The following is a 25,202-nucleotide window of genomic DNA, read 5'->3' on the forward strand; positions in this document are numbered from 1 at the left end:
TTCGCGACATTTGCGAAGTACCCAGGATGTCAGTCATTCATCCTTGCTGAGCAGGCCGCATCACCGTTTGCATTGATGAAATACCGATACAATTTTATGTTCGAACACCTGCACAAACTCATTCATTTAGCTTCAACGTGTCTGGGTAGCTGGAACGCGCATACACAAATATATAAACACATGAATACATAATTTATGTATCGGTAGTTGTATTTGGGCGCTTAGAAGGTCCCTCTAGGATAAATGAATGAGTGTTGCAAACATGCTCTGACGACGATACTACACACACACACACACACACACATAGACATACACTCTAAAGGCTCTTTAAATCAATGAAACGGAAAATATAAAAATGTTGGAAAACTCCAAACAAAGACGTATGTTTCTATACAATACCAACATCAGCGGGCCCGGCCCCCTTTGCGCCCCATCGCATGGATGTTATGAAATCCTTATGGCACGGGATCTAACTGCAAATTTTCTGGTAATTTGTTGAAAATCCATAAAGAATTCGGAATACCTAATCACAAACATCGGGAGGTTCAATTATATAGTGCTATACCAAAACGTTCTCCTGCAATGACGTTTTTTCAACACTCTCGCCTATCTAAATCACTCCGAGTTTTCGGATATATCTGAACTGATATCTTCGGTTGTATTCCCAAGCCGGAGTTCTACATGGGTTTTAAAAGATCAACTTTATCAAGTACATTTAGGCACAAAGGCATCCTATGTCCGTACTTTAACATTGACATGTCATAGCAAGCAAATACAGACTAGAGCTGAAAATGTGTAATATTCTATCTCAACTGAGTTATTTTGAAATTCTGCCTACGGCCTGAAATATGTCTTACCTAAAGATGGAGTTGTTGTCTCGAAATCGATTCAATATCAAAATAGCAAGTAACGTTTAGATTTTTCCCTTTTCTGAACTTTTTTCCGAATGTGTCAAAAAATCATATTTGCTGTTTGGGATCGAAGTCACAACTTACATCGTATTGTGTAGTTACTTGCTCCTCTCCACTCCTTATGGTGGGTTGCCTGAAATGTAAAACGCAAACATATTTGCAGTAGCTGATCGTTTAATATCTGGGATGTGGACTTAGTATTTTTGCGTAATATTTGTCACTTTCCGCATTAATACCATTTAGTACGAATTTACAGAAAAAAGAATTTGTTTTATTTTTAGAATCAACGTTCCCTCAACTGTATGTACCAAACATCAACAAAATATCGTATATTCTTTTCTTTTTCTACGTCTCGAGTCTCGAATTCGATTAGTGACAAATTTAAGTTTCTTCGCTTTGTATCTTTTATGTTTTTGTTAGCCGTTATTTTCAACCTTCTGGCGAGGCAGAAACCAGTTTTTAACAAGACATTTTAATGGGTTATTCGGTTCATAGGGCTTCCAAGTTTTTGCTGGGTTCCATTATGTAGTTCCACAGAAAAAGTCCGCACTTGCAGCTGCCTTGTATAAATGATAACATGTGTCCAGCTAAATCTCGGTAGTTTGTACAATTTCAAAATCTCAACCGACTGTAACAGCCAAATGAATACAACGCTGTACCACACCGTACTTCAACAACAAAGTTGCTACCATAATATTCAGCTGCTGCCCTATGTCAATCGTCAATTTCGAAACGCAACGGATGATTTTTCCGAGTCTATTACAATCATACTTTTATTATACGTACGTAAGTATGTACAGTTTGCTGTTGTCCGGAGAACCTGCAATAACTCATATACTTTTTAACCGATGTATGAATGTATACAGATACTACAGATACTTTGTTGGTTATGTCATACCCTTACAGAAATGAATGCATCAACGCCTGATGTTTGTTCATCATTTATGAATATTCTGTTTGTATTTGAAAAAACCGGTTTGATTTCCCAATGACAGTGTAAAGCGAACGACGTCCGCCGTTTCTATTGTCTGAAATCGTTCAACAGAACTCGGCTTTGTCGTTTTTCAAAACCAAATTAACATGTTCTGCGTTACAATTAACACGAGCTAGCTGCTTGATATTCAGCTAGTGCGACGACATCGCTGTTCTGTATTTCCACTCGAGCATTATACTCTGTCACCCACAATTTCATAGCACTACGTCTGATGAGAAGAATAGATGCACATAAGCCAGGGTGCTCCTATGCCACATAAAGCTGCAGTTGAATTCTTTCAGTAATTTATCTAATTAAAACAAGTGCCCATTACGAACTTCAAATACGGAATTTTTTTACAATTACGTGAATAATGTCGCAAAAATCATGAAAATACGGAGTATCGGGAGGTACCGAAGACGTGGACCAGCACAGACAATTTTGTGTCTTAGGTTGTAGTACCCATTAGGATCTTTCAGTAGGAAATTTGAAACAATTCCGGTGAATAATATTGCTGAAATCATCAAAATACCGAATATCGGAAGGTATCGTTATATGGGGGCTATACGAAGACTTGGACCTGCATACAAAACATTGTTGTCATAGGCTGTAGTATGCATTAGGAACTTCCAGTACGAAATTTGAATCGATTCCGGTGAATGATGTTGCTGAAATCCTCAAAATATCGACTATCGAGAGGTACCGTTATATGGGTGCTGTACGAAGACGTGGACGTGCATATACAATATTTTTCATAGGCTGTAGTACTCATAATGACAAACACCAAATTTGAAACAATTCCGCTATAATAGTCAAAATACCGAATATCGGGAGGATGGTGGAGGGTATAAAAAAAAAAAAAAAAAAAAAAATATATATATATATATATATATATATATATATATATATATATATATATAAAGAGCAGAATCACATAGATAAAAAATATTCGGACCTTTTCATTTTTTATACCCTCCACCATACTATGGAGTGCATATATACTTTAGCATTCCGTTTGTAACTCTTCGAAATACTAATGTCAGACCCAACAAATGTTTTATATTCTTCATCAGCGTAAACTTCTAAGTCGATTTGGAGATGCCCGTCTGTCTCTTGGAATCACGCTATCTTTCGAACGAATTGAGATAGGAGGCTACAATTTATATATATATATATATATATATATATATATATATATATATATATATATATATATATATATATATATATATATATATATATATATATATATATATATATATATATATATATATATATATATATATATATAAAGAGCAGAATCACATAGATAAAAAATATTCGGACCTTTTCATTTTTTATACCCTCCACCATACTATGGAGTGCATATATACTTTAGCATTCCGTTTGTAACTCTTCGAAATACTAATGTCAGACCCAACAAATGTTTTATATTCTTCATCAGCGTAAACTTCTAAGTCGATTTGGAGATGCCCGTCTGTCTCTTGGAATCACGCTATCTTTCGAACGAATTGAGATAGGAGGCTACAATTTTGTATACATGTGTATTTGGGTCTTGGCGTTCCACGTTTTCGCATAGCTTCCATATAACGGTACATCTCAATATTCGGTATTTTGATCATTTAAGCAACATCATAGATCAGAATTATTTCAAAACTCGTATTGGAAGATATTAATGGGAACTACAACCTATAAAAAATATAGTAATGGGTTCCAGATCCGGTGGCAGAAGAGTTTTCCAATAGCGCACATATAACGGTCCCTCCGGATATGCGGTATTTTGACGATTTAAGTCACATTTTCTAATAGACTTGTGTGAATTTGGTAATTGTACTTCATAATGGGCTCTACAATATATAATATACAATTTTATATAACGGCACCAGCCACTATATTGTTTTTTGAAAACGCTAACTGCATATTGGGATGTGTAAAATTTTAAGACAATCGGATTCTTACATCACATTTTATAAGTGCAGATGGCATATTTAGGTATACCGCTCCGAATCTCTAAAGTTAGTTACTTTTATTCGCTGGGATAATTTGTAATATCCGGCCGTATTCAAAGGTGCTGTTTTATTGTTGCATTATTTCGCTATTTCTAATGCCGATATCTATGGGAATATCCTATAACAGGTTTGCAGACGAAATAAAGAAAATACCATTGTAAAAAACGTATGAATGTGTTTATTTTTACAAGTAAAGCATCAAATTGAAATCTCTTTTAAGAAATTAAAACTCAAGCTCTAGTAGTTACGTACAATATTAAATAAGTTATGTAAATTTATTGTATTATAATTTATATTAATATGTATATTTATGTATGTATATATACCATTCATTAGTGTTTTATTATTTTACAATTATAATTTTGATTTTTGTCTTTTGCAAAAATGTCGTAAATCGCTTAAAAGCTATAAAAGAATCGTTTTCATTTTGTAAAAATATTTTTTGGGAATGTTTCGAGTACGAGTAAAACTAACAAATTGTGGCTATTTCGTATCGTTATTTTGGTCTGTGTTTTTACGGTTCCATACGGTACATCTGATTCTACGCCCAGCCAGACTCTGCATATAACACGCCAAGGCATCTTCCGGTTTGGACAAAGTGTAGCATTCGAATATACATTTGTATGCATGTTTGTATGCTTGGAACGGCTTGCTTTTAACATTCTAATTTAACTCTAGCTTATTTTTACGCGCCTGCCTAACAGTATTATCGTTATGTTTGGACCACATGAAAATAAATTTGAAATATCAAAATGTGGGGCGATTGATTGTTCGTCACTTTGTATCAGAATTGCAGGGAGTGATTCCACTTTGACAGTTGGTATTTTGTCGGATTTTTTTTTTTTTTTTGTTCGTTAAATAGAAACACAGGATCGAAAACGGGCATAAATCAGATAGAATCTCTGCATAAGGATGTGAGTTTAACTGCTATCGATGCGATTATTCATCGTTGAGACTGGAGAGAAATACAATAATATCGGCGTCTACGGTTCCTTTGCTTCGCATTTCATTCAATTATTTGCTTCCTCATTACCCATCGTACGCGATTTGTTAACCAATCTCTGTTGGCTACAGCTACGCAGATACAATGGGTCTACAACAGGTACAACAACAAGAAAAATAATATGTTAATGCTATCCTAAATTAAATTAATAGTGTGTGTGAGTGTGATTGGACCTGGGAATGTGTTGAGAGCAGGGATGAAGATTAATGACTGAAAATGATCCCTCCCCGCTGCTTTTCCTCATTATTTGACATCACGTCTTTACAGTTTTAAATCAAGACAAACCTAGCATTGATCGGACTGGGAAGTCGTCCAATTCATATTCTAATGTTAGAGAGTGAAAGCGCGACAACAGACTTAATCTAAATACCCAGATTTACGGAGATTATAAAGCATACGATATACGCCAACGCTTGTGCTAGCGACGTTGAAGCAGCTGAATTGTGTGGCAAATCAATGCCAGTCATGGCGGGCTTTGGATGATGTTCAGCGAGATTATCTGGTTTGTCATGGGGTATCTCATTGCTGGCCGGGGAATCTAACATGGAAGATTCCAAAGAGCCAGCCGCCGAATTCGTATCACTTAGATCCTTCATCAGCACTACTGGCGGTTCGTGGATGGGTGTTGGATTACCAGCTGTTGTGGTGGCATGCGTTGTGGTGGAAGTGGTCGATGTTGTGGTGGTTGTTGGCACAAATGTTCCATTTTCTATCCAATACACCGGACTAAACTCTAGCTTGACATCCTTCAAGTACGATTTACGAACCTGCAAAACCGATAGAGACCAATGTCTTATAGCATAAATAGACATTCTAACAAACCGACTTACCTCTGATAGTATTTTTCTCGATATGCTGTCCTCACTGCCGGCATAGAATGCATACAATTTGGCTGAGTAGGGTGCTTCCAAGGTCACATAATTCCCTTTCAGGGTTACGTTGATAGCTGTGCCTGGCCACAACTTTGTTTGCACGGATTTGGTTTCCACGCGTTTTTCGCTGTATTTTAAGCCCCAATAGATTTCTGTAGAGCTGGACGAGTCCTTCTCATACACCTTGGTGGGTAATCCACGTGCCACACCCTCATGAGAACCCCAATACTGTACATAATCATAGTCATATGACAACACCGTCTCCACAAGAATATACTTGTCAATTTTGTTGGCCAGTATACCGGAGGCTGAAACCGTTAAAAAAGAACGGATTAATTAAGGCCCGAATATTTTGTGACGACATAAAAATTGTTCTTACCCAGTTCGGTCACATTATCCCTAGTGTCCATTCGAATTTGGTCCAGGCGAATGTCGCGAAGTTCATAGCGGAACGGTTCGGTCTCGACCAAAACTTCGCCTTCGTCGTAGTCCTTTTCACGATCCGATTCCATAGCTTTAATTTTGCCCAAACCGGCGGGATCTAAGCGCCCCAAATTGTAGTCGGCCCCCTGGAACACCTCGCCCTCTTGCACGTTCTGCTGTTGAGTTGACTTGTGTCTGGCAATATAGGAATCTTCGCCGATACGTATGGCGCCCACAGGCACGCCCAGATTAAACTTCCGCCATTGCTTCCACGATACTTTCCCCAAATGGCCCTTGTTTATCAGGACATCAAAGTGCTCGTACTTCTTATTTTTATAGTGGGCCGCTACACACACATGTGACTGTTGTATCTTCTCCGTATGACCGCTGGTCGTCACTCCCTCGATTGTCACCCGACACACATAGATGGGGTAGTGTTCCTCCTCGCTAATGTATTTTCCACCCTCGACCGCGTACTGCAGCTGATTGCTGTTCTTCGCATCATAGGTTTCCCATACCAGTGTGCTGGACGTTACAAGTTGTCCCAATGCTGTGGATGTGTTTTTATACGTCAGAACAGGATGAACGGCCGCCTCAATACATGGGATGCCCATCAGCCCAGTTAGCATTAGCCGCAAAAGTATTGACATAGCGGTCGTTCGGCGACCAGGTGGCTGTCGATTGACATTCATCTAAAAAAAGCCAAATTCATTATTTCAAGTCATAGACTCATACAGTCTAGACGTAGATACAATTTCGAAGTACATACATACACTTGCGAGAAAAAAATACCCTAAAGTTACAAAATTTTGCATGATGTTGTGGCCATGCAAAAGACATTGACGGTTATAGCTCATAGTGAGTGCCACACAAAGAAACACTAGCGCCGATTTTGGCCACTGCTACTTGTCACGAATGTGTGGTGTCAACGTACAACGTACGTAAATTAAAAACAAAAACAACACACCGAAACATTCAATTGACGTTTTCGACATTTCGGCAATTTGCCATTCTGCCCAATTCTTTAAATCTCGTCAAAGACATAATATGCACCCTATAGCATTGATATTTGATACGACATACCAAATGCAGCATACAAATACCTCCGCCAATGCGATGGTATTTGGTCCTGAGGCATATTGAGTTATTTTTCTTCGGTTGGAAATTTAAAAAACAGCAGAAAAGTATCGTTTAAGTGAAAACTGTTACGAAAATATGAAATTTAAAACGATTCCGGTGAAAAATGTCGCTAATATAATCAAAATGCCGAATGAAAGGAGGTACCGTTATATGTCGGCAATACGAAGATGTGGACCTACATACGCATTTTTTGTAATAGGCTTTACTACCCATTACGAACTTTCAATACCAAATTTTCTAGGCTAGAGGTCGGCTACCATGAATAGACATCTCATCCCCCTTCTGACCTGTAACACCAGTCCCCATTGGTTCGCACATGGACCTTGTAGCACGAACTTCATGGAACCATTCTGCCCACTTCTTTAAATCTTGTCAAAGACATAATATGCACCCTATAGCAATGATATTTGATACGACATACCAAATGCAGCATACAAATACCTCCGCCAATGCGATGGTATTTGGTCCTGAGGCATATTGAGTTATTTTTCTTCGGTTGTAAATTTAAAAAACAGCAGAAAAGTATCGTTTAAGTGGAACCTGCTACGAAAATATGAAATTTAAAACGATTCCGGTGAAAAATGTCGCTAATATAATCAAAATGCCGAATGAAAGGAGGTACCGTTATATGTCGGCAATACGAAGATGTGGACCTACATACGCATTTTTTGTAATAGGCTTTACTACCCATTACGAACTTTCAATACCAAATTTTCTAGGCTAGAGGTCGGCTACCATGAATAGACATCTCATCCCCCTTCTGACCTGTAACACCAGTCCCCATTGGTTCGCACATGGACCTTGTAGCACGAACTTCATGGAGTGCCTACAAAAGCTGAAATAACAAGTTTTCTATGCGGCCTAAGTATTTGACGACCTCGAATCTTTATCATATGACTTGTTTTCATACACATGTAGCGTGTACATTTACACAAATTGTATCAACCGCTACAGACAATTACACTAACACTGAGGCAAATGGACGACCATTGGAATTAACATGAAACCTATGATGACGACCACATCTCCAAATTTCACGGCGCACTTAAATTCAATCGATGCTTAACTACTGCCGGGTGTCACGATCAATGTGTGCCATAAATTTCCAGCCAGCGCGTCGTGTCTTTTTGTTTACAAACATCGACCGGTCTCGAAGAGTAAACAGACACAGACGTAGAGTTCTCAGCCATGTTACACTCAAAAGGTGGTATTGCAAAGCTACCATCTGAATACGATAATTGAGAGAGCAAATTCTTATTGGGAATCGACTAACCTGAAGTTATAACAAATTGCAATTTCATCTTTAGTTGTTTTGCCCAAATGCCGTCCGACCATTTTGTCACATTTCCCCTAAAAAGAGAGCGAGCACTTGTGTTTTAGCAGAAGGTTAAGATTCACGGATTAATTCTACCCTCTTATTGTGCCATGCTTTTATCATCCGAAGTACTGCTTCGTTGGCAACTCTGGAACATCGGAACACGTGCTACACTTTGATGCTCTTTCCAAACCGGTTTTAGACACATAACGTTGGTGGAATAGTTGGTCAAAACAAAAACTTGATCGTGGCTCGTTGAGGGGAAGGGGAGTTTTACCTTTCCAAAAAGCTCAACTTTGTTTTTTTTTTTGTTAACTCATACTTGGCAGTACGACGTGCTGTTGAATACTTTCCTCAGATGTGGTCAAAATAGCTGGAAGAACTTACAGTGCAAGTTAGGCGAACACCACACTCTTTGCGGAATGAAAAAACAGCCCTCAGCGGTGGAATGCGTCCTCCCAATTGTTTTGTTAAATATTCGTAATTTATAAATAATATGCATTATTACCATATCCACATGTACGTACAGAGTACACATACACACATAGAAGAATGCCAACAATGGTCGATCGGTTGAACGCAAACGGGTTTTTGAAATAATAAAATTAAATATCAGATGGACAGAAGCGCTGTATTTTGTGGATGTTAGATTCGTCGAACACAAAACAAAACAAAAACAACAAACAATAAATGTAAACATAGTATATATATATGTTTCTAGTTCTCTGTGAAATTTTCGGGCTTTCTGGCCAGTACATAGGAGGAACGAGAAGAAGAATAAGCAAACATAAATTGCGCTAATAAAATCCAACTAGTTGCTCTTGGCCACCACGAGATTCGCCTGAACTACTTTCGTTAACGAGACTTTAAAAATGTACTGTGGCCATTAGAAGCCGCATACCTAAATACTGTCGAGTGGAGTTGAATGACTTCATAAGGCTAGACAAACAAACAACCGACTTTGTAGGTTCCACTCGCCAGTTAGAAATTGGATCGGTCTCTTTTATAACACGATTCAAGGTAAATTACGTCATGTCGGCAACTGTATCTAGGCATATCTGTAAGCATCTATACACAAGCGTTTTACATCTTTAGGGTGTAAATTAGTAATCTCCGTCCCATTACAATTATTTTTTGTATTCAAGTTTACAGCTGCTTCCACCGCTCCACTGGCAAAATCGCTGAGCACCGATTTTAGAGTCGCGGGCGGGCAGAGAAGATCTGAACATTTTTAAGGTATTTTGCGGTTTTGCCTCTGCCTGCGTATTTCCGACCACAAGTATGCCCGAAACCAGTGTGTTTTGTGGCTGGTAAATCAATCGGCTGCTGAAATCAGTGAACTTTTAGTTTGTACACGAGGTAATTGAAAGACCCCAGCAACTAAATTACCAGACCGCAACGAAAAATCGAAGTGACTGGGAATAGCCGGTTTAAGTGCAGGCAATCAAAAAAATCCATAATCATCATCGGACCAAAAGGCTTTCATTTCCACTTTAGTTTCCATTATTTGATGTTTGTCACCACAGCCTCAGTCAGGTGTTCACATTAAAATGTACACCATTCAGAAGTTACAAATCGAGACAGTCTCTCACAGATTCGAGTACCCTTTGATCTGCTACTTTCGTTGCGTCGGATGGGGTAGCCTGCTTCACATCGCCTGTGAAGTCTTGCGCTATGCACCAGCATAGCCCCAAGCCGAAGATTTTCAGCAATTTTAACATTCACCCCTTGAATTTTATCATCCAGAGCCCAATTCATAAATTTGATAATTTCGTGCTTTTGGCTGCGTGTAGAAAACATGCGATTGTATGTATGCATGTATAATCTGTTCTAAAATTTGTACACACATCTGTTCTCAGTCGTGTAATTCGGTACTCAAGTTATTCGGCGTATAATGTAAATGTCATATTTAATTTCAATTAACTTTTATGTACCAGAAATTATGTTTAATTGATGGTGGCATTCGTTTGTTGCTCTTTCCCGCTTTTCTTCCTCAAGTGACTCGTAGTGACTCGCACAGTCCACTAAGCCGTGCTTGTTAATGGTGGTTATTCTTACATCATTTGTGTCAAAGTTTAAGAAAATTCCAATTGAATGAGCATCCAGGCCGGGCATAGTTGTAGATACGTCAGAGACGAACTACATTATATTCAACAAGCCGACATAACACTCTACCATTAAATTTCATGTGAAAGAGAGGAAATGTGGATGATCGAATCTTAAATTCACTCGACAGTCGACACTTAATATCAGAGAACAAGAAAGTTCATGCGTTGATCTCGAAGGAACGCTCACCCTCTTTATCTTCTTCGGCATTTGGAATAACCTCCATTATTCTTCCTCTGGGTTTTCCTAATTATGATTGTTGTGTCATTTACGAAGAAAAGTTTCAATTCGGGGGACCACAACGCTGATCTTCTGCGACCTTACCCAATTACGTATTCCCCGTCGATGTAGATTGGGACGTTTTTATTTTTGTTGTGACCTAAACTTGATTTATGACAAAATGCGGGCAAATCAGATGCTGGTGCAGTGTATATCTGCAGCCAGAATTTGAAGCAGTACCAGCTTCTGCTGCATTCCCCGAACAAGCGCTTATATAGAGGAGAGATGTTAGTAAACGCCAGATTTTGGAAGAAACAATGGAAAAGGAGGTTTATTTGGAGGTTTTCTACAATGAGTTATATTTTCTTAAAGTTATTAAAAACGAGTAGAAAAGGCGTAAACTTTGGTCGTACCAAAAACGGCTTCGATCAGGGCTGCCAATAAACTTTGACGAAAAATCGTCACTTTTTCATAATCCACACTTGCATTTTAAAAATCGGCAAGGTATATAACTATAAAAAACATATAGCATTTTCAGATTAAATGAAACCTTTTGCAGTGGAAATGAAACCTATTGCAGCCGAAATGAAACCTTTTGCAGTGGAAATTAAACTTTTTGCAAATCAAATGAAACTTTTAGATTTATAGAAGGAAAAATAACAAAACATTTTTATTTTTAGTTGGTTTAAAATTAAATATAACTAATACATAGTTAAAGAGGAATTTTTATTGATTATTTATATCTATATTTTTATATTATTACTTAAACTTTCAATTATTGTAAAACAAATGGTACTTTTTTGATTTGATATACAATATTACCGTATTATTAAATTCCAAATGCTTAACGCTAAAAAGAGAGATTTAAACAAATTTTGGTCTTTATAGGTATGGACAGACTGCTTTATTGTTTGTGGAGATAGAGCAGTCTTGCTATCTGAATGGTTCGCTCTATCGCGTACACAATATAATGTCTTACTGAAACATCCCGTTATCATTTTCAATACCAAACACCCTAGACACAATACAATGTTGTGCCAATTTTTAAAGCTCTTCATCAAATCTCATCTCAATATCGTGATTTCAATACTACGAGGAATATTTAGAAGTGTTTCAAACGGAATGACAAATTTAATATACCCTTCTTTCCATGAAAGAGGTTATAAAAAGATATCAGGTCTTTTGGAGGAAAGACTTTGAAAACTTTTTTTAATCTTTCTGCATCTACACTTACGTTTTATGGAAGCTGAAAATTTAAGAAACAATATTATAAAAATATTGCAATAAAAATTCCTCTTTAACTATATATTAGTTATAATTAGTTGATTTAATTTTAAACCTACTAAAAATAAAAATGTTTTGTTATTTTTCCTTTTATAAATCCACTGCAAAAGGTTTCATTTCCGCTGCAAAAAGTTTCATTTCAATTGCAAAAGGTTTCATTTAATCTGAAAATGCTATATTTAAAAAAAGAAAAGTATTCATTTTATATAAAAAAATATATATTTGATATAAAAATACTTGTGTGCATTTATGTCGTTTTTGAGAAAAATGGGTTTTCATATTCATACGCGTTTTAAGGATGGGATATGGCCGTATGACTTATTCATTCCGCCTATTTAACCCTGATCTTAATATTGGACCTTCAAAGTGCAAATGATCGAAGTCGTCCGTTATATGGATGCTATTTTAAATCCGGGACTGACACTGAAGAGAGAATCCCCCGGGAAGAGAGAATCCCCCGACATTAAAACATTTTCTTCGGGCGAAATTTTATGGAAATAATATTTTAGTTTAATATTGAACCTGAAACAATAGGAATGCCGAGAATACGAATACATATATCATTCTAAAGGATCCATATCAAATAATTGATTAATATTGGAAGTATAAACCTGATACTTAAATTCGAAAGAATTTTTATGACAATATTGGCAATTGTTCGTGAGAACATAACCTACCACTACCAAAATGTCATTTTTTTATATGCATCTCAACTGTCTCAAAAAATATTCTTACAAAATCTTAAAATATTCGCTGAAAAATCCACTATTTTTGGATAGGAGGTCCTCCAAAATAACTTCTTCTAAAAAGATACGAATCTGCAATTCTGGATACAATTCTACTGTGAATTTGTACCCAAATATATCCTTTATCATGCCTTCTTCGAACTCTGAAGTCAACTCCGATTTACTTTAAATAGCGATCTCATCCAAAAGCCTTCGCAGCCTCGTCTGGCGTCACCGGCTTGGTTTGCAAATCGTATTTAACAGATATGTTTTGTGGTTTGACTTTTTATTATCTTTTAACATCAACGTTGGCCGCTCTTTGAAACGAATTGCAGAGACGGAAAGAGCACTTCGTGTGAGAGGTGCCGGGGCAATTGTTTGTGGCAATTGCTGAAGTTGAAACACATCCCATGTCGCGGACCACAATCTTTGCATCATTTACACACTTTCTCCAGTTGTAGGGTTATATTTACTCAGACACACACACAAACACAGAAAACGTCTACCATGGATCGTATGATCTCCCATAAGTTTTTGGATTGATAGAAATACTTGTTTTGGAATGTATGGTTAGAAGAGCAGAGTTCGGGTGATGACTGTCACATTTTCAGTTACTGGCTGGGTCGAAGGTCTGTGAATACTTGAGTTCGAAAGGAGAAATTAAAGTCCATTGGGTTTTTAATTTTTCTGCTTTGCAGTGTTGGTTGCAACTTCATTTTCCTTCTAGATATCAGTCGGATTGATCTTCGAGTCAGAGAATAACATTCGTTGGGTCTATGTTACTTGCTAATACGCAATTAACCATTTAAATGCAAAACATAAAACATATCAGAAAATTCAAAGAAAAAAATTCAGTATCCCGCAATTTAGCTATGGACTGTTAAACCTCTCCCAATTCCCACTCCTTAGAATAAAACCAGTAAGGAAGAGTCACAAGTCGGGCGGGGCCGACTATATGATACTCTAAACCTCTATGCATATTTAGTAGAGCTCCCGTAAAAACAATTTATTTGAAGTAGGTCATATCACCTATAAACTTTTGGCTTTAGAGTTAAAATTTGGTTTCAGAGGGAGCTAATGTATGGGAGGCATATCCAATTCTGAATCGATGTTCACTAAATTTGAAGGATACATTTTAATCGTTTATACCAAATAGCATCGCTACAGAGTGCATAATATCACATAGAGAAGGATTATATTGAACAAATATATATCTGTGCCGAGTTCCACAAAATGGAAACGTACGTACTCCATTTGGGCTGATATTAGCCATTATTTGCACAATAAACCTGAAATCGGATTAAGTATATGTATTGGAGCTATATCCATATCCTAGCCGATCTCGATAAAATTTTGCAAAGTATTTTCCGAACTCTATAAAATATCTGGTACCAAATATCATTGTCGTCGAATGCATACTATGAATATGAGGGACTTAAACACCAAATCGAATGAAACATATATATGGGAGCTATAGCTATATCTTAACCGATTTCCACCGAATTCGAATTTTAGACTGAATTCGGTCAGATATACCAAACTTAAGTACTTTTGGACTGATGTTGGCCACTTAGTGCACAATTAACCCGAAATCGGTTGAAGATATATATGGGAGCTATATCCAAATCAGACCCGATCTTGACAAACTTTAGGGCAATCATTTCTGAGCTGTATTAAATATCATTTTTGTCGAATGCATATTACGAATGTGAGGGACTTAAACACCAAATCGAATGAAGCATATATATAGGAGCTATATCTATTTTTGAACCGATTTTCAAATTTCATGTACCTGCTACAAAACTGAATTCAGTTGGATGTGCAAGTATTCAATTCACCCGAAATCGGTTGAAGATACATGGCAGCTATATCTAAATCTGATCCGATTATCACCAATTTCGTCCTTAAGCCAAACAAATATTGTTCGAAAAATTTCATCTCAATCGGACAATAAATGGACTTACCTCTAGATGGTGTAGGGTATAAAGGGTGCATCCACCTACAATTGCTACCCTGTATCGATATAAAATAATGTTAATGCGATGCAGGGTTAATACATGTTCATACATAAACTAAGCTAACTGAGTGACGCATATGTATTTTAGTCCAATGGGGAATTTCACGTATATTAATGTAATCTTCTTAAAAAAATCATGAAAATACAGATCGGTACTTACAAATTTTATATTCGAGTAATATTGGAGACACAAAAACCTTGAAAATATTCAAAATAGGGATGTATGATGAAAATTCGATCCATACTCGTCATTTTTTGTGGAAAGAGATTACGACCATCATGAACCCAGAATGAAAACTCGTAGCTAAATTGACGCAGGGTAACACACGGGACAACACTCCTAACCTCCATGCAATGGCGTGGAGATCTTAAATAGACTGCGACCAACATGACTCTTCTATTCGATCTCTTTTGCTGTTCTAGAAATATACCGGACAAAAGGCTGTTCGTCTCATTTAATCAAGATTGATATATAAACACAGCAGACGCTTGTCCGATAATTTACGGATGAAACTTTAATGAATATTGCGACTTCTCTCCGTCTTTGAGAAAACAAAGCATTTCAAATGCCAATAACAACAACTGTAACAACAGAACTTTAAATATTTTGTAATCTGATTCTCTTTAAATGATACCTCGTCTAAATGTTAGCTGTTAATTTGCAATTTTACATAGCCCCGCTTCGCGAGAAATCGGATACAATTTCAAACGCATACTTAGCTAAGCTTAGTCTGCATGCAGTGGCACAGAAAAAACGTTTCCATGCAAGCCAAGTGCACGGTACTAACAGACTTGTGATTTCGATTGCGAGGGAAGATGTAATGTGATATACAAATACCTAGCACTAACTCAACGCCTGGAGTTTCCTTGATTAACCGTTTTTGGACGGCCGACTTAGAATTGCTCGCGAAGGCCACTAAAGGGAGTTGTGACACAGTCACAGTTAGCCGAGGTAAGCAAACAATGTTCAAGTGTCCCACCTTCACCGATGGGTTCATTAGGCGATGCCCTTGGCCAAGTGCAACGTAAAACTCTGGTTGCGGCCATAGCCGTGGTGCGAATAAACAACTGCGGCGACAAAGGTGGCTGCATTTATCACTGCAGTGCTCAGCGACATTCGATAAAAGATAATTCCCAACAGAAGCCGTCAGCACGTTCTTTCCCATGCGCAAGCGTAATTCCAAACAGCAGAAATTACTGTTTGTCAAATGAAAATATTTAAAATATTTAAACTTTTTTCGACTGTTGCTATCACTGACGTGAAGTGTCACTAGGCCTTCTTCCAGTTTGTTAACCTGTAGCAGTACTTGCAAAGGTCACGCCTCGGAGCATCGCAGATAAATGCATCACAATCTCTGGTTCGGTTGATGTTGTTGCTGCTGTTGCTGTAGTTTGCCAACCAACAATTATCCAATTGCGAGTGACAGCTGTCATAGTTATGCACGGACAGCGATGATGGGGCGACGACAACGACAACCAAGTGCCACTTCACTTGGCTCATTGCAAAACGTTACTTGCCCAGAGACCATCGCCCGTGCATCAGTAGGAATGAAGGCATGCGGGGTGGCTGGCAGAGCTAGCGGATGAATATAAATTGCAACACGCTACCAAATCCAAATGGCAATTTTCATATAAATATTTAGGTTTTTACATCACCTAAGAAAATTAAATTAAATGAAATTGTGACCACCAAAACTAAAGCACGGCGGAAAACGGACAGTCGCAGAAAATGAGAAGATGCGGCCAAACCCCAATTGTCCCCCCAATTGATGTTTATTGCAGCCGCATATGACGACCAGAAGAATCATTGGTTTTATCATCACGATGATGACATCGTTTGATAGCGAAGAGCGTCGTCAAGATATCCGTATGGAAGGCCATAGCATCGATGTTCGAATGTATGTTTTGAAGTACCTACATACACTTGTGTATGCACACGAGAAATAATTAGAATGTCAGTCTGGAGGTGTCGTCATCACATTCCAGAGTAGATTTTTTATAAACATGTCATATTGTGATTATAGCGACCGTATCCTACATAACAGAAAAACTGACATCACAAATGCGCATAAAATGTGGATATGTAAATAAATATCTCCAGTCAGGGACAAACATCAAGTAAAGTAAACATATCCCTCGAAATGCAAGTACGGAGCTCTGTTTTATTTGTATGCCCCCACGACAGTATGGAGGGTATACATTCCGTTTGTAACACCTCGAAATACACATTTGCGTCCCCACAAAGTGTATATATTCTTGGTCAGCATACAATTCTATGTCGATCTAGCTATGTCCGCCCATCTATTTGTCCGTCTTTGGAAATCACTCTAGCTTCCGACCGAAATGAAGTAGGTTGATAAATTATTACTCAGATGTGTTTTCGTAATGGAAATGAGCTATACGGATCACGATTTGGTATAACCCCCATTTAACTGTTCAGACAGAAATTTTTTTTTTAATTTTTTGAATTGTCTGAAACATAGTATTTAGGGTTCGCAGTAGGCACCACCTTTACATCAGAATTATTTCAAAGTTCGCAGTGGGTACTGCTTTCTATGACAGAAAATTGCCCCTACAACAGAATTATCTTAAACTTGGTGTTTGGAGTTCATTATGGCCACCTCCTTCTCTGGCAGATAATTGGTTTTAAAGGTCCACGTTTTCGTATAACCCGATATAACTGTGACACCTTCTCTGGCAGATAATGAAATACGTTTAATCAATAAAAACTGCTGTGCAGTGTCTGGGATAGTCACAGCCTTAAAAAATAAAAGCGAAAATATTGCTGTGCTGTGCGGTGCTGCAAAGATTCCACAGTCACGTGGTTGTCAAAGTTAGCTGATGTGAAAGTGATCACAGCATAGTGACAGTTTTGGGTTTGGGTTCTGATCGCTGTGGCTGTGACGTATGTACAGCGATATCGCACTCAATGTTATATGATGTTGGCTGCCAGGTGCTGTGAAATATTCACACTGACATGACCGTAAGTTCAACGCAGCAGTAAGATGCGACTGTAATAGATCCATTTTCATCCCGTCTCTAAGCCGAACCACGTAAAGCCAATTGGTTCCATTGTTTCAAGGACAACAATTGACATTGCATTTTTGTTGAATCATTACTTATCGTTAATACTGTTTTGTTGTAAAATCGCCTCTCTGAATGACATGAGCAAATTGAAAATAGTGCAACAGCGGAATGAAAAAAGAAAAGCAAACTGCACTTGAAATCGCTTATGCAAATGCCACTTTTCCATTTGTCTATTCACTGAAGTGGACGACTTAGCTTCCACGAATATGTTTGTGGTTTGTGTCGCGAACATGCCTCGAACCTTGAACTACAAATCAGCGAGGCTTAGCCATGCTTGGACTAGTTGCAACTGAACGTTCTGTTTGGTGGGTGGACAACAGAAGCAGGGTTTGTTCTGTACAGTATACAGTGCAGGTCGTGTTGTATCTACATGTGCTGCATTGGATGACTGATGTCGCCACTACTTCCGAAATGACAAATGGTGTCAACATATCAGCCGACACATCACTCCTGCTTCCGTTCATTCGCTGGCTATCCTTCCGCCGAGCATTGCAAAATGAACCAAATTTACATGACACTTCGAAAAGTTGTTTGTGGCTGGTCTAGTCGAGATAAGCAAATGCATGCAAAAGGTTTTGTTATTTAATTCTACGATTTTGCTTCTCGCTTACCCTCTCGCCCGCGACTGAAATGAAATAAATTTAAATTCATCGCTCCGTGGCTTCTGAAATGATTACCGGCCACTGCGCACAAAGTGCCCAATCCCGCGCACTCATGAAAAATTCATTGACTAACAAATTATAATAAAAACAAAACCGTGGACCGTCGAGGCCTTCTTCCAAAATGAGTCAATTATTCAATTCTACATTTAAGTATAATAGATTCATCTACATTCAGAGTCGCCAATGGAAAACGACAAGTCCACGTATCTAAATGTGAACTGATATATTGGGGTGTGAGACGAACTTTCGAACGGGGCTGTGGTTCAATGTGTTGCAAACCTATAAAATGCCTATAATCGGCCGGCACCGGTGTTTAAGGGCTGTGCCAATACGTGAGCCGATTTCAATTTTTTGTACCAAGTTGACGTGCTCAATGAAACTCCAATATTAAATTATAGGAAATTCCGCTTAATAACTAGGTCAAAGCCTCAAAATGTATAACATCGTACGGGACCGTTTAATAGAGGATTTTTAATTCCCTCTATCTATATATATCTAAGTCATTACTTTCTGCGATTACAAAACAAGGAAACTCAATTCAATATTGAATGCCTTGAATGATCTGCCCTATTTCACATTAATTATCGATAAAGTCGGTCAGATATGCACTTGAGGAATATAGCGTTTGTGTGGAGAGTTAAGTAGGTCTTTGTAGGGCTTTGCCTCGATTTAGGTGGTCTTTCAGATACCTTTGTACCACTGACTGACCAACATTACAAGTGCTGTGCGACAGAAAATTTTGACACTCAAAATGAAATCTTTTGCACTTAGCGATTCCACTTTGACAACGAAATGTGTCGTCTGTTCATTATGTAGTCACATATTGATGATGTAATTCGCCCGCGCAGGACAGTGTGGCATAGTGAAATAACCGGTTGGTTATGGTATGTGATAGGTGTCATTGGCTGGACAAGGCCTTAGCAAAGGTCGTACGGCAGGAGAATGTGTAGAGCTTCAAAGCGCACACATCGCGGTTGGAGGCAAACGCATTTATTGATTATTTCGAGAATGTTATGGGATATTCCCTCTGTACTCGGGGAAATTGACAGCACGTGCGATCCCATTAAGGACCCCAATTGCATACCGGACCTTCGATTTTGTTTTGGTTTGTGATTAATCATCGGTGACGATGTTGCTACTCTTAATTGGCTGCGAATGTTTAGATACTTTGGCTGTTTCTTTGTCCTGGTGTTTGTATTGTTTCGCTCGGGTACATACACACATCGGCATTGACAGGATTGGTCTGTGATGCCTGTAGGTTTCAGGAGCAGCTGCGACGGCTGCAGCATTACTGAATTCACACACTGCTTTGTTGGTGTCCTTCCTATTGGTGTTGTTAGTGCTTCAAGTATTTTGTTGTTGCGTTTTGTCAATTCCTCTTAGGGGTGGTTTGTGATTTTGTGGTGTGGTGGTGTCCTCCAATTCCCTGTTTTGTTTCTTTTGCAACTCACAGCATCCACAATATTCACGATTGCGGCACGTTTTAACACAACAACCGACAAGAGTAACAAGGGTGGCTCAATGGCATTTTCCATCCGCTACAACGGCAGAATGCAGTCTTTCTTAGTTATTGATATTGAAGTCTGAAACAAACCGGGACAAAGCTGATGCGACATCTCCTTTGAAAATAATGCCCATGATGGCTTCGATTCCATCAAAGTCAATATTCGGAAAAAGAGAATCGTTCTGAGATAATTTTGTGGACCTATGTTGACATACCAACCAACAGGCCGAGCAGACACGTATTTTGGCCGTATCAGACAATATATATCCCAACAAACCTATGATAGACGAAACTATCTACAAATCACCCTGCTGAGCAATTATTTTTACATGGACACGTCCACCGAAACAAGTAGTTGTTATTTGACCACAAAAAAAAAACTATTTGCCGACACTTTGTAACGGGTGAAGTAAAATATCTGCTGCTGGTATTGAACTCACAATCTTCCGATTTATTATTAACTTCCCTACAAAATAGATGTTGCTTCAGTCGCCATTTTTACCTTTTGCTTCGTTTGCGCTCACACCGCGTCGAGGAAGATATGTAATGAGGAAAATATTATTTTTTTGCTGTGTAATTTTCCAAGAAATAGCACATCATTTTCAGCCTACTGGTAATGTAGAAGCTAGTTACTTCGGTTGAAGTAGCTCCCAATTCTTTGATGTTGAAACATCGACAAAAGTTCATAATACTCCAATTGTTATTGTTGGGTTCGACTAACTTGTCCGTTTCGACGGTGCTAACAAGTCCTATTACAATATATCGGGAGCTATGGCAATCAAGCTAATCGGCTGTAAGAGTAGCATTGCAATTCTGGAGTTTAAGCGGTATACGCATCTTGAGATGGAATTTTGGTATTAGTAACTACGAATAACATCTAGTGCTTGCTGCTTTGCTGAATATGTGTGATAGTGCCCTTTTATTGCGAATGAACGACATTGATGGGAACAATCAATGTCTTCGCAGAGGCGCCAAATGTATGAGCGACTCCGTGCTGGATACACAAGACTTTGAATGTGTGTGTGTATGTATGATCGAACACTCACATACACATTCAATAGTTCTGCCAGAACATTAAATCAACATTGTCATAAAAATTTCGCCAACAAAGCCCTAAACCATGCGAAGGTTAGCTTGTCCTTTCCTTCACTGCCACCCTCTTTCACATACACAAACTTAGCCAATGCGCCACTTATTTTGGTGCGGTAGTTATGTGTCTTATTTACTTTCGTTGGCGCCGTAGCTACATCCCGCGTACGCATGGCAGTGGCGTCGGCTGAACTACTTTTCCCTCTTGACTGTGAAATCGTTCGCAAACATTAACAGCAAGGTTCTTTAGATTCCGACTAATAGGAATAAAATTTTGTAAACATTTTTTTAACCCCAAACGTACCCATACTTCCCCAGATTAGATCTACTGACGTCCCTGACGTGATGAGTCATGTCCTACGTACATGTACGTCACCAGACTGCTTTGTGGTCCTCAATGTCGCATTGCTTAAGGAATCTATAATACATTTCGGTCGTTTCTATTTTATTTTGTTCCTTTTTTGCCGTAGACTTATTCGCTCAAGAGCTTTTAGTGCCGTCTTCAAGGAGCCTCTAATGTCGTAAACACAACTACAACGATTGGGAATCCCGTATTCACACACACAAAACACACATACACACATAAATATGTATGGCCAACAATGCCTTTATAATGTCATCATAGACTTATATAAATATACTTGAGGAGGATTGGACGTGTCCTAGGTTTTCCATAGTAACTCGGCAATTGTTCTACATTCCAATGGATAGCATGATGTGCGAGTGTGTATGTGTAAATAGGGTTAATGTCGCGGATGGTGTGTATAGCCTCAAATGCAATCGTGTGAACATACATACCAATCCTTTAAATGCACATCTACACATTCCCCGGATACATATTTAGAAATAAAAAAAAACACTACTTACATTGTGCGAGGTCCTTTATCTGGCTGGTCCCAGCTGATTTGCTACTATCCTTTCCGAATTATCACGACCACAGCGAGCGCCTGTAATACTATGTACTTCTTAAAGAGGAGTCTGCAATTTTAGCCCGTATTTCAGCAAATTGGCGATTGAAAATATATTAGTCGACGACAACCAATGACTATTGCAATTTACGCTCCGTGAATTCCCAAACAACTTGACGTAGAAGCGCGACGACTGATGGATGGCGTATTCGTTTGCCACTTTTCTCCTGTTGTTGATCCCTTTCAGCGTGCAGACCAACGTGAAACAAAACAAAAACAACAAAAGGCGTGTGGGGGGAGGTGGGAGAATTTTACAAGAATCCGTTTCAAGAGTAGATGTGCTTCAAGCACTTCAGTTCACAGGGACTCACGGACACAATCCCTAGTCCTTCACAAAAAATTTAAAACGCGCACACGGATATGATTTGAAAAGCCAACTATCTGTGACACATCCGATACTTCATATTGGAATCGAATTAGCTTTGCTCTAAACGTATCTTTCACAACTTGTCTTATTTTTTTAATAGTCGGTTATCTATTTTCATTCTTATGGTGGCAGCAAAAAGCAAATCACGCGACGCGCGTCCGTCTTGTTCTGCGGTTGACTTACTATTACTTTTTTCTTGTATGACACTTTTTTACCGATTTAATTTCCTTTGATAAATCGATTATTATAATATCGATTTGTAGAGCCCTGCATAGAACAAAACAAATAAATAATGGAGACAGAAGCATATTCTCATTTCAGTTAGGGTCGCCATCGATTATTTGCCACTTGTTGACCATTAGAGGAAAAGAGATAGCCATATTTTGGTCAAAATCGAACACTCAAGACGGAATTTGTAGGGCATTTTCATTTTGAAACAATTATCGATTTTCCTCACAGAATTTGCAAAATGTTGTAATGCAAAGTGCTGCTTTGTACCCTTTTAAATATTTTACAATGCCAATCTAGCACATATATGTTTTCATAAAGAAGGTAATGTTCAGAAACACTCTTCGTACCTTGGAGAATTTTTAGGATGTCTTTTGTTGTTGTTGGGATTTATGTGAGAAAGTGAGAGTTTTAAGTTTTGTTGTTGGGATTTAACTGAGAGTGCAATGCAGTGTTGCCAACAAGGAAACTGTGTACTACCCACGGAGTATGGAAATATTACATTTGGGGAAAACCTGAACATGTACGAATAATTTTTTAATTTTTAAATAAAATATCCACATTCCTGGTTGAGAGTTCGAAGCGTGCAGAACAAAAGGAGCAGAGCTGTGAAGAGTAAGACAAATCAACTTTAAAAAAAGTGAAAAATAAAAAGAAGAAATTGTGATTTTTGAAACGTGATTACTGCGGAGCGTTGCTGTCGGTGTTTTTCATGAAACATAGAAAAGCAGATTGCTGCAATTCTTTTTGGTGGCAACAAGTAAGAAAATTATAATCAACGTGAACAATAAAAGAATTCGCTGTATTGGTACTGTGGAGCGTCGTTTGATATTTTTGTGCTGCGTAATAGAGCTGACATTGCTGCAAGTCGTTTTGGTGGTAGTTTTGCCTGTTGGCGTTGAGCGGCAAAAACACATTAGTGCATTGGGTAAATTGATGTGCCCTGGAAAAAGTATAAAATTGTGTGTTTTATCCCAAAAATCAACTTTAAATTGATTTCGGGATTGTGTGACGATGGATGAACAAATCATCGATAATGTCCAAGCTATGGACACAGCAGTAACTGTACCACATTTTGAGGGTACCGTTACAAAAGATGACGCTGAAAATAAAGATGTATGTGTGTATGCGAGAAAGAAAAGGGTATTCGATGCTGTTGATGTATGCGAAGGCGGAGGTGAGGTTGGTGAGAACAGAAGGGGCAAAAATGACAAAGCAAATTCCAACACAGAGGATTTGTGCAAAAACCAAAAGAAGAGGCGCGTTAATGAAGAGACGTTGCTGTACACGGAAAATCATAAAGGTAAGTTCATGGTATTAGTGGATACAAGTGAAGTAGGGAATATGAAGAACAAAAAAATAAAAAATGGCCTTTACTTTTTTGAAAAAATCAAAGGTATTAAGGCAAAAGAATTGGAAAAAATTAAGCAAGCAGACGCAATTGGTGCAACTTTATACAAAATTACCTTTGAGACAATGGAAGCGGCAAATATGTTCATTTGCAATGAAGAAATAAAGAAACTGAATATGCGAGTTTTTATTCCGAAAAATTTTTTCCAAACTTTCGGAATTTTAAGAAATATACCTGTTTCATATTCCGAAGATGAACTCCTCAAAGGGATTGTGTCGGATAGGAAGGTAGCCTCTGTGACTAGGTTCACAAGGAAAGATGGTAGTACTGAATCAGGTTTTAGACCAACTGAGACAATCAAGGTTGGTTTCTACGGGGATAACCACCCCTCATGGGTAGTGTTCAATCACGTTGTTCTTGTGGTGGACACTTATTATCCAGCCATCAGGCAATGTTTCAACTGCGGGCGCTTGGGACATACAAAGCTTGGCTGCAGATCTAATCCCAGATGCCGTAAATGCGGTAATGAAGATTGCAATATGACTTGTACCATCAGAAGCTGTATTTTGTGTAAAGGATCTGATCACGTATGTGATGAAAGGAATAAATGTCCAGTCTGGGCAAAAGAAATTGAAATCAACAAAATTATGACTCGAAAAAAGATGTCCAAAAAAGAAGTTTTAAATTCTTATAAACTTCAAAACAGATTTGACCTATCATATGACGAAGCAAACTTTCCCTCTCTCCCAGCAGGCAGTGGTAGTTGTGTGGGAAGGGAAGAAAGTCCAAAAATTAAAACAATCGATGATGACGTTAATGAGGTTTTGACACCATATACATACAACTCTGTGGCAAAAAAACCCAAAAAACCGTACATCCATAGACCTGGGGTCAAAATTGGGAAACGGTTTTTTGAGGAACCATCCCCATCAGGCCCTGTTTATGTAAA

The 25,202-nt window shown here is 38.3% G+C and overlaps 1 protein-coding gene across 2 annotated transcripts; it reads right to left on the reverse strand.

Moving 5' to 3' along the window:
- Positions 1 to 4,048: 4,048 nt before the first annotated feature.
- Positions 4,049 to 22,866, reverse strand: LOC101901137 (protein unzipped). Of its 2 annotated transcripts, none has more exons than XM_005181989.4 (4): positions 22,207 to 22,866; positions 6,148 to 6,883; positions 5,727 to 6,076; positions 4,049 to 5,663 (listed from the first exon to the last, which is right to left on the reverse strand). In XM_005181989.4, exons 2-4 carry the CDS (start codon positions 6,881 to 6,883, stop codon positions 5,259 to 5,261), a joined length of 1,491 nt encoding a protein of 496 aa, XP_005182046.2. In that variant the 5' UTR covers positions 22,207 to 22,866; the 3' UTR covers positions 4,049 to 5,258. The 2 variants fall into 2 exon arrangements, with proteins under 2 accessions (XP_005182046.2, XP_058979709.1); XM_059123726.1 differs by lacking the exon at positions 22,207 to 22,866 and adding an exon at positions 9,034 to 9,141.
- Positions 22,867 to 25,202: the final 2,336 nt, after the last annotated feature.

The sequence above is a fragment of the Musca domestica genome, unplaced genomic scaffold, assembly GCF_030504385.1.
Source record: "Musca domestica strain aabys unplaced genomic scaffold, Musca_domestica.polishedcontigs.V.1.1 25, whole genome shotgun sequence".
Lineage (NCBI taxonomy): Eukaryota > Metazoa > Arthropoda > Insecta > Diptera > Muscidae > Musca > Musca domestica.